This window comes from Diachasma alloeum, unplaced genomic scaffold (assembly GCF_001412515.2).
Source record: "Diachasma alloeum isolate Michigan unplaced genomic scaffold, Dall2.0 Dall_scaffold_00481, whole genome shotgun sequence".
Classification (NCBI taxonomy): Eukaryota; Metazoa; Arthropoda; class Insecta; order Hymenoptera; family Braconidae; genus Diachasma; species Diachasma alloeum.
In genome coordinates this window covers 160603-171600 of record NW_021680614.1, presented here as the reverse complement: position 1 = coordinate 171600, position 10998 = coordinate 160603, and the positions used below count along the sequence as shown (strand labels likewise).

General features: G+C 45.1%; 2 protein-coding genes across 2 annotated transcripts; one reads left to right on the top strand and one right to left on the bottom strand.

Annotated features, from left to right (window-relative positions):
- The first annotated feature begins 1717 nt into the window (after positions 1 to 1717).
- On the top strand, positions 1718 to 2281 carry LOC107042497 (ribonuclease H1-like). The gene has a single exon (XM_015263558.1). The coding sequence runs from the start codon at positions 1718 to 1720 to the stop codon at positions 2279 to 2281; it is 564 nt and encodes a 187-aa protein (XP_015119044.1).
- A 2952-nt stretch (positions 2282 to 5233) lies between these two features.
- Positions 5234 to 6217, bottom strand: LOC107042496. Its single transcript, XM_015263557.1, has one exon. It carries the CDS (start codon positions 6215 to 6217, stop codon positions 5234 to 5236), a length of 984 nt encoding a protein of 327 aa, XP_015119043.1.
- Positions 6218 to 10998: the final 4781 nt, after the last annotated feature.

The following is a 10998-nucleotide window of genomic DNA, read 5'->3' as shown; positions in this document are numbered from 1 at the left end:
CGCACTGACACCTCAACAGAAAGAATGGAACAAAAACCTAGAAGCCCAGGTATACCTGACGAAGAGTTCCAGATGGAGAAAAAGTATATGATAAATTTGAAGCCCCCATTCCACTAGGAGACGACGTCGTCCTGCAAAGTGAAAATCTAAAGTACAGTAGAGATGGTCTGACCTTCGAAAAAGATCATATAATTCATTTCACGTCAGTCGATCTCATCCCTAATCGCGGAACTGGGAAACTTTTAGAATATCTGAGCTACATAGACCGAGAAACTCTACTAAAATCAGAACCGAAACTAGGTCAAATCCTATTCCAAAAGAGGGACAAGTTCAATACCTTCCTGGTAATCATTAAACGAACACAATACGACTCAGTAAAACCATCAGAATTAAAATTATGTCTCCACAATCTACACTACGCCCTCGAGGTTCATCAAGTCACATCTCTCCGTATGGCCGAGACCGACAATGAACTAAAAGGCGTAGAAATTCTTCATTTATACCTGAAGAACGAGTTGAATGGAAGCATCATTGTCATTACCTTATGCAGAGGTAATATACAAATGTCGGACCCAGCTCTTCGCCCGGAGATTATAAAAGAAAATCATGACTCACTCATGACAGGCCACAAAGGAATAGTCAAAATGTATTTACGAATAAGAGATCGCTTCTGTTGGCCGGGAATGAAGGCAGATATCGAAACCTACATCAGGAAATGCAAAATTTGCCATTTAGCAAAACTCAGGCGGATCAAAACCAAACAACCGATGCAAATAACCGGTACTCCCACAAGCTGCTTCGAGAAAATTTCAATGGACATCGTGGGACCTCTCCCTAGGACACCCTCCAAAAACATTTACATTCTCACTATCCAGGATAATTTCTCAAAGGACTGTACCGCCGTCCCTATGCCAAACGCCACCCCCATTGAAGTCGCCATTGCACTGCTAGACTTTTACATAGCCATTTATAGCTGCCCTAAGATTACTCTTACAGGCAGAGAAACAAATTTCACCAGTAAACTCATCGCTCACATGGCAAGAATCCCGAGAGCCGAGTATATAACAACTTCAGGATACCAACAACATAGTAATGGAGCTTTAGAACGAAGTCATCACGTCGTAGTCGAGTATCTGAAAACCCTCTGTAAAGACAATAGAAGTTGGGATAAACTTCTTCCTTTCGCGATGTTCTCGTACAATACCACGGTCCATAGCGCGACAAACTTCACCCCTTTCGAACTTCTATATGGAAAAAGAGCACGCGTATCATCCGTCATACATGAACTTCCCGAAATCGATTCATACGAAGACTGTCTGAGCGACCTAGTCACCCATTTAGATAACATCCAATTAATGGCGGCGAAAAATTTAATTAGAGCCGAAGAAAAATAAAAAGAATATTATGATCGTGACGCTAAACTGGTAGATTTTAAGCCCGGAGAATTCGCGTATGTCCTAAAAGAAACGCAGACAGGTAAATTCGACGATCAATAAATCGGACCTTTCGAAATTGTATACACAACGATCAGAGGTGATGTAATATTGGAGACGTTCGAGGGTGCAAGATTCATGAAGCACCCAAATAAGCTAAAGAGGTGCCCTGATTAATCAGGACATTTTTCCAGCCTAATCTTAAATCATCAGAACATAATTACTAACACTGAGAATTCATAGAAGTTCGACAAAAAATCTTCTCTTCTGTCTCCAGGTAACTAATGGAGCAAAAAGTCAATGCCTTCCCTCACTCGGGCCTAGAAGTCACTCAAGGTGGACGAGTGAACGTATACGTGGATGGGTCATGCAGCTACAACGGTTGCGCTAACGCCATTGCCGGAATAGGCATCTGGTTTGGTGACAACCATCGATGGAATACCTCCAAAACCCTGAAGGAAGCCAGAGTCACCAATATCGTTGCTGAAACCCTTGCCGCGATCGAAGCCATCAAAATCTACAAAGAAAAAGATGTACCGAAGTTGAGAATAATAACCCACTCTCAATATCTCATCGACTGCGTACTCCAATATATGGGCAAATGGAAACAAAACGGGTGGTTGAACGCGAAAAACAGACCCATAGTAAATCAGGAGTTACTCAAGGTACTAGACCCGTACATGGAAAATACAGACGTCATCTTCCAGCACATCCCAGGACACCAACGGTTCTATGGAAACGAACAAGCCAATCGTCTAGCGAAAATCGGCTCAAAAATCCAGAAGGAAGGGAAGGGTCGCCAACAACGGAAATCGAACAAATCGACCCCAATTACCCCGACGAACTGAATCTGGAAAATCCTGACCATTACCTTACTACTGGTCATCCACGTGGAAGCACAACAACCTCCTTTCGAGATTCATCCTCTCACACACCACCCAGGAATCTACTACGAGGCCATAGACACCACCAAAATGGCTGCAAAATCTTGGACCATTTCCGTTGCTATCGACGTTCAAGTTGTCGTCGGATCCCGTACAACGGGCTGGCAGAGGTTCAGCACCCTCCGAGAACGATGTAAGGACAACACTAATGGAACCATCGCGTGTTCCCAAGCACTTGGGATAGTGGCACAGAAGAATCTCGAGAAAGAAGCCAAAACACTCCAGAATCACATCGAAGACCTGCTAGAGGAGAATCTCCCCAGTGAACAAACCTCCAGAAGACGTCATGACATCGAAGATAACCCCACCAGCGATAGTGAACCGATCTTCGGGTTCCTTGGTAGAATTTTCGACCCCATAGTTGGAGTACCAGACTACACCCAACATCGCTGGCTAGTCAAACAGGTTGCTTACAATTTGAACTAGGGCAAATTGTAAGCAATGCTACGCATATCCTACAAACTGAAATCGAAGACAACCTAGAGCATCTCAACCACATGCAAAATAACATCCGTCTCCTGAAAGAAGATGCCGAACAACTCACTCAAAAGCTCACGTACGTCTCCGATAGACTAGTTAAGATGGAATACATGTACGTGGTCATGCAGATTGGTATCGAAGGATTGGAAATATACAGACACTACGTCGACACCCTTAAGAAAGTCTGCGAAGCCATCGAAGAAGTTAAACACGGGCGAATCAGCCCCTACCTGCTCACGCGTCAACAGCTAGCAGATGCCATTAAGGATATCCGAAAACACGAACCATGTTTAGAGTTCCCGATTGATGCAGATACCTCAGACTTGGGCCTTCTCACCATAATTTCCACCATACACCTGTTCCACTCTCAAGCAAAATTTATCGCTTGAATTACCGTTCCATTGATGGACAAAACGGTCATGAAAATGTGTCGGATGATTCCCTGCCGCATGCCCCAGATCACGACAGGAAATCAAACTGCATCAGCCTTCATCCAACCATCCACGGAGTACATAGTGGTCATACTGGATCGTCAACACTATTTCACGGTGGACCAGATCTATTATCAGCAATGCATGCCCCTGAAGACCTCGCACTTTTGCCCTATTCACGTCCTTGAGAATTAACATGACTCACGCTGCTGCGAAATTGACCTCCTAACGAATCCATCCATAGAAGCCATGAAGACCTGTGACATTCAGATCCTACGCGTACATAAAACTCAATGGACGTCTACTACTGCAGGAGTCTCACACGTGGCTATTTTCCACGGCAGAAACAACTACGTTAAATGTGGTATACAGAGGGACGTTAAGCTATACGTCCAGTATTGAGAAAACAGGAATTTTACGCCTTAGTCCCGACTGCGAGGCTAAGACATCCTCGAACGTATTAAAAAATACTGGCGCTGGCGAGTCCCGACTCCCCGATCTTCACGTGATACCGCTGAACTTGAATCTCTCACTGTTGTCACCCAAACTGATCAACGAAGTTGAGCTGCCGAACTTGCTAAAAACAATAAAATTAAATCCCTTGCCAAATAACACTAAGGCCACCGATCTACATGCATTTCAACATACCCTCGACCTGATTATAAACCATAAGATGGACAAATATCAGGGATATCCATATGGGTATCACCGGGTTCATTGGAACCTTCACTCTGCTGATCATCGCAAACCTGATAGCGTACGCCTGCAGAGGCCAGTGGGCAAGCATCACCAAATTATGCTCCAGCAAGCGTCAACCGTCCTCTGACCAACGCAGAAAAGAGGTCAACTCCCCAAGAATCATCTTCAGTCCTCGGGAAGACGTGGTCCAACTCAAGCGGGTTCGGCCCGCTATACCAGCCAGACCAGCGATTACGCAACCACCGCCAAAACCGACGCCAGCGTCCCCAGCAGAAGAAGACTTTGGACTACCGTTGTATTGATAAGTTACCTAAAATCGCAATAAAGAATGAGTAACTTATGTAAGAAGATCCTGTAATACGTTAATTGAAATTGAACTTGACAAAAGTTAAACACTTAAGCTATCAAAAGAGTAGAACTCAAAGGATATTCTTACGCCAGTAAAACCTGAACAGAAGACACACTAGGTTTAAGAAGTCACTAACACACACATGGGTTACTCAATGAGGTATTAGATAAGAAAACTTCAGAAAATTATATAAAACGGGATAACAAATACGCATAAAATAATAAAAAGGAATAATTACCTTCATTCCAAGAAAATCCAATATGTGAAAATTCTCCCCTAGCGAATAGAAAATAGAAAATAGGAAAAACTTAAGAAACACCAGATAAAATAGGATAAGAATAGAGCCAGTTCAAAGGGTCAAAGTGAGAGTTTATTAAGGAAAATAAATTTTAAATGAAAGAAATGATAAATTAGAAATTTTCCCTCGCTACAAATAGCCGAACAACCAGTCCCGGATTGATTAAACGTCCTTGTTCAAGATTGGCTTGAGAATTTTAAATTAATATTTATTTACCACGAATTGTAATTTCACGAGGTGCCGGAATGGGAGAATTAATTAAACACAATTTAAATGTAACAATGTTTAATTGCACTAAACTCAATATAATACACTTTACGTATTCAAAATAACGTAAACTATATTTAATTTTATGATATTCACGGAGCTACGATTGACTGTCTCAGAATCCAAAGGGTAACTGCATGACTCAATACGCTGACCAGTTGATCGGTCGATGACCGTGAATTTCGGCGCTCACATCAGCGCCTTCGAGTGCTAGAGTGCTTTTATACTCGCAATCGCGAACATACCACCCTTCTCGTTTTCCAGTAATTTAGAACGAAGGAGTTGCAATCTGAAACAGTCTCAAAAGATTAAATACATCAATATTATAGGGGTTATATCCCCTGCGGCGGTTCACCGTCCGCCATGGAGTCTCTCACGTGCAGGGGGATCAGCTTCACGATTGGTCGAGTGTACGTTGAAGTGCCCGTCTTCACCTTTACAGCTCTAACCTTGCCGTCCTCTCCTGGGTATGTTTTGAAGACGCGGGCTAGGGGCCACTTGCATGGTGGAGTCGCGAGGTCCTTGATGAGAACTATGTCATTTATTCGTAAGTTCTCCCGTTCTGCGCGCCACTTCTGTCGTGTCTGTAGCATGTGGAGATACTCATTCCTCCAGCAATTCCAGAAGTTCTCATTGAGGTGGTGGATGAACTGCCAACGCGATAACCTGTTCTGCTTCAGTTCTAATGTGGATGAGGCTGGAACCGCGTTCATTGGTCGGCCGATGAGGAAGTGTCCGGGAGTTAAGACAGCGATATCTTCAGGATCATCGCGGAGGAGTCCAAGTGGTCTCGAGTTCAAGTTGCACCCGATTTTACTTAGCAGTGTAGTACATTCTTCGAAGGTTGGCGTGTAGTCGTCTAGCAGTCTCTTCACCAGGTTTTTTACTGACTTCACTCCTGCTTTCCAAAGTCCACCGAAATGTGGAGAGCTGGGAGGGATGAAGTGCCACTCGATTCTCTTCGTTGCGATGTTGGCTTGAACGTCAGGGTTCTGGTACACTTCGTCTATGACTTTCCTGAGTTCACGTTCTGCTCCTTGGAAAGTGGTACCATAGTCGCTGTATAAATCCGATGGTAATCCACGACGCGACGCGAATTTGTCGAATGCAGCCAAGAATGTCGGTGTTGAATAATCTGACACTAGTTCCAAGTGGATTGTGCGAGTGACCATACACACGAAGAGCGCGATGTAGCCCTTGTGTGATTTATGTCCACGTCCTGGGGTTGTGCGAACATTAACAGGTCCAGCATAGTCTAGCCCAGTGTGTGTAAAAGGTGGCGACGGTGTTACTCGCTCTGGTGGATGAGCCGACATGATTTGGTGCGCTGGTTTCCCGTCGTATCTAATGCACTCCACGTATTTGTGGATGTGGCTCTTTACAAGGCGTCTCGCGTTCAGGACCCAATAGTTTTGTCTCAGAGTACTTAGGGTCAGCTAAAAACCTCCGTGTAGTGTTCTTTGGTGAATGTCCTTGATAAGGAGGTCTGCGATTCTTCCTGCTGGCAAAATTATGGGATGTTTCTCCTCGTACGAGACTGATGCTTTGGAAATACGTCCGCTCATTCTCATGATGCCATTATCATCCATTACAGGGTGGAGTGGGAGCAGTTTATCCTTGGTTGGAAGTTCTTGATTCACTTCCAGTAGGCCAATTTGATGCTGGAACTCGTCTCGCTGGGTTTGTCTGATCCAAAAATCATACGCTTTCTCTATTAAAGCCTTGGATGAGAGTTGTGATTGACGTTCCTTCAACGCGTTCAAGGGTTTCAAGCAATAGGCTGTGATCCTCAAGATCTTCTGCCACGAGGGGATAAGGTGAGGTAGCTCAAGAATGTCTCCTGGCTCATGATCACCAACCGCTTGAGTTTCCCGCGTTGTCGTGCATCCTATGAGGTTGTCTTTCTCTTCGGTTTTTGTTTGAAGAGTTGGGTTGTCGATGGTTCCTTGTTGTGGCCATTGACTTGCATCAAGTTTTAGCCATTTTGGTCCAGTCCACCAAAGGTCATGTGTGACCAGATTTGCGGGTAGAACTCCGCGAGAGGCACAGTCGGCTGGGTTCGATGTAGTTGGTACGTGATGTCAGTCGGCAGTTGGGAATCTGGTCTGTATCTCAGATACTCGATTGGCAACAAATTTCGGCCAGTGTGATGCGTATTTTTGAAGCCATGCACTATTTGTGAGTCACTCCACGCGTGAGTGGGTACTGCTACGAGTTTCAAGACTCGAACCACCAGATGTGCGGCACACAGCTCAATTTTTGCTACTGTCTGGTGCCTTGTAGGGGCGACCTTGGATTTTCCCATGATGAGGTACACTTCTATTGGGGTAATCTCGTCTCCTCTTATTTTCAGGTAGACTGCAGCAGCGTAGGCTTGGGTAGATACGTCGCAAAACCCATGTAGTTCCAGCTTTTGTGAGTCTGGTGTCCATTTGAGATATCAATTGATGTTGATCTCTTGGAGAGTTGTGAGTTGAGACTGAAATTTTTTTCACTTTTCAAGAATTGTCTCGGGCACTTCTTCGTCCCAATCTGTTCCAAGTAACCATAGTTCTTGAATAAGGATTTTTGCTGTGATTGTAGTGGGCGTGAGCCAGCCCACTGGGTCGAAGATCCGGGCGATAGTTGAGAGGATTCCGCCCTTCGTGGCCTTGCTCGAGTTATTTGAGGACACGGAGATTGAAGGTGTCTTGATTCATATTCCATTAGACTCCAAGGACCTTGACGATTTCCTTCTGATCGAATTTCGATGTAGGGTCGCGTGCTAGCAGCTCGCAGGGGACTGCTCTGAGGCTTTCAGCATGGCTAGATGCCCATTTTCTCAGGTTCATTCCACCGGAACGTAACAGCAGTTGTAGCTCATTTTGGATGTCTCTGGCTTCCTCACTTGACGAAGCTCCAGTCAAGACGTCATCAACGTAAAAATCACGTTCCAGTATAGCGGCGGCTCGCGGGAATTTCTGTCGTTCGTCCATAGCCAGTTGTTTCAGCACGCGGTTAGCCAGGAATGGTGCTGGTGCAGTTCCATACGTTACTGTTTTTAAATCATATGATGTCACTTTCGTCGTTCCAGGTGGTTGCCACAGAATTCTTTGGAAGTGCTGCTCCTCAGGGGCTACAAGAATCTGTCGAAACATCTTCTCGATGTCTGCTCCCAGTGCCATTGGATGCATCCTCCATCTCAGGATGACATCGAGGAGATCAGGTAGTAATTGTGGACCAATGTACAGATGATCATTGAGAGTGGATCCATTGGTGGTGTGGCTAGAGGCGTTGAATACCACTCTGATCGGTGAGGCCAAACTATCTTCTCGTAAGACAGCGTGATGTGGTAATTACACCGGCCTCTGTCTAGGATCCGTGTTTTCCGAGGATAATTTCATGTGTCCTACATCTTGGTATTCCATGAGAAATTTGTCATACTCACATTGATGTAGTGGATTAGCGAGGAATCGGTTTCTCTGTCTTTCCAAGCATTTCCTCACGATACCGTAGGATTCACCAATCTCTAGAGGTAGTTGACTCTTCAGGGGAAGGTGCACTATCTATCGTCCACTCTTTTCTCGCGAATGCGTATCCTTGAAGTGGTCCTCCACTTTCTGATCCTCCTGATTCAGGCCAATGGGGCTAGAAAGCTCTTCTAGTTCCCAGAATCTGTGAATTGAATCGTCGATAGGTTCCCTGATAATGCAATGATGAGCTGACGCGTGAGTCTGTTGCTCCAGGGTTCTTGAGAATGTCTGAGGGCCTGACTACCCATCCGAAGATCGTCTCTTGCGCCATGGGAGAATCAATAGATCCCTTTGTTATACCTTCTAACAGAATAGCAGGATATAAATCTGCTCCAATGATCACATCGATTTTTCTGTTGTCCTTGGGGTCAGCGTCTGCGAATGTCAGCCCTTCGAGATGACTCCATTTTACTTGGGTGAGTTCCCTTCGTGGGGCGTATGATGTAAGCTTGGGAAGGACGTGAGCGATGATCGGGAGTGACGGCTCCCTTGAGTAGCACGGTTCCATAGCACGCGACGCTGCCGTCTTGCAGGATGCGGTTTTGTTCCCTTTAACTCCGGCGATGGTGATGTTGACCTTGACCTGTGGAGCGCGTAATACCTGCGCTGCTGACTCGCTAATGAAAGACAACTCAGATCCTTGGTCCAGGAGAGCTCTAGCGATTATTGTACGACCATCGATAGTACGAAGGCGTACTCTTGCGGTCGCGAGTGACACTGAATTGGTAGTGGATACTGCCTGGTTGCTGTGACATGCATTAACCTTTACTGCTTCTTCTTCTTCATCCGAAGAGATAGGTCTGTCGCTCTGACCTTCAGAGCTGGAGCTGTCAGCGTCGCTATTACCGCGTTCAGCCTTGGCGGTGTTAGCTGTTCTCTTCTCACTTCTGGGCCCCTTGGATGACCTGCAGACGATGGTGTGATGTTCTCTCTAGCAATTTTTGTAGCGATCTTGCTCCTCGCTGTCTTTGGCCGTGTGATCACTCTTGAGACAATTGAAACAAAGATTATTAGATTTAATAAAGTCATTTGTCATTTAATCAAAGTCAAGTTTATTTGAGAGGGACTTAGCCTTGAAAGAGAAGCAAGTGGTTAAGGAGTGATTTTTGCTACAAAAGGGGCACACGACCTTTTCCTCAGTAACAGCGTGCATAGCCTTAAAGGCTGCCTTACTGTGCTGACGCGTGGAAGTAGTACTGGCCGGTAGACGGTCGAGTCTCTTAGCGCTTTCATCGAGAAAGGCCTTGACTTCCTGGAACGCGGGGAGCTCGTTGACATTGTTGATGTTCAGCTCCCAGTGCTTGCGTATTTTATTATCCATCTTGTTGACTGTGAGGTATACAAGGATATCATCTCAATGTTCGACATTCCTTTTCAGGTTTGAGAGGACTTCACGTGCGCGAACGGTCTGGTCATGTAGCCGGGGTGCTTCATCAGCTGTCTCACTTTTCATCTTCTTGACACTAAACAGCTCTTTCAGGTGTGTCATTCAGAATTCTCCAGACAATGCTGTAGTTGTCCTCAGTCACATCCACGTCATCGATGAGTTCGAGGGCGTCCCCTTCTAATGAGGCGCGAAGGATAAAAAACTTCTGAATCGTGGGAATGGCTGGATTATCATGCACTAGCTTCTTATAAAATCCTCTGAAGTTCTTCCACTTTGCGATATTTCCACTGAATTTAGGAGCCTTGATTTTTTCGAGTTTGAAGAAGGAGTTTTCGAATTCTTGAGTGGGTTTGGTGTCTTGTGGTATGACAGGGGGCGGCGATAATCGCTCCGTGGCTTCATACGAGAGGATTTTGTCCTTCATGTATTGAGCTTCTGCCTTTTCAAACTTCAATTCGGTGAAGTATGCACTCTGCTTGTTCTCCTTCAGAACACCCAGCCTGTGCAAGCGCCTGTCAAGGACTTTGGTCTCAAAATAATCAGTCTCCAATTGTTCCAGCGCGACCTTCATAGCACTCAGTGTCTTAGATTGTTGAGGTAGGGCCTTGAAATTGGTGTTCATGCGTTGCAGAGCCTCGATACGTCTTTCTTGAGTGTCTAGGGTCTCCTCAAATGTGTCATCATCCGCGATGAGAGAAGCATCCAACGTTGCATGATGTTGACACATTTTTGCACTATTTCATTTGATATAATATAAATAACTGTGTGAGAATTAATTTAAAAAGTCACTTAATCACTCGAGCAGCACAACGTCAGGGTGCTCAGCAATGCTCTAGTATAGATCACTCTGTTATTCACTGAAATTATTTTCTAATTTGGATTTCAATTAAATTGAGTTTATTGCACAGAGTCCGTGGTGGGGATATACGGCACTCATTCAATTTAAAGATGGTGCGTGTCAACCGCGTTTTTGCAAGACGGCACTGAGCGTCGTTACGCGTTTGAATTTCCCGAGTGAAGCGCCACGGGGTTCATAATAGAGATGCCACGAGAAGTACCAGTGTGCACACACGGTTGCACGAGGGTTATGGTTGAGTTTTACTCTGTTTAGCGTATCCTAAATGCAATAGAATGATTTGTATTAATTTCAGTACGTCGATTACCGACGTTAATTACTCGAAAATCGCACTGAATCTCA

Coding starts and splice junctions, on each gene's coding strand:
- LOC107042497 (XM_015263558.1), top strand. CDS start 1,718: ATGGAGCAAAAAGTCAATGCCTTCCCTCACTCGGGCCTAGAAGTCACT.
- LOC107042496 (XM_015263557.1), bottom strand. CDS start 6,217: ATGTCGGCTCATCCACCAGAGCGAGTAACACCGTCGCCACCTTTTACA.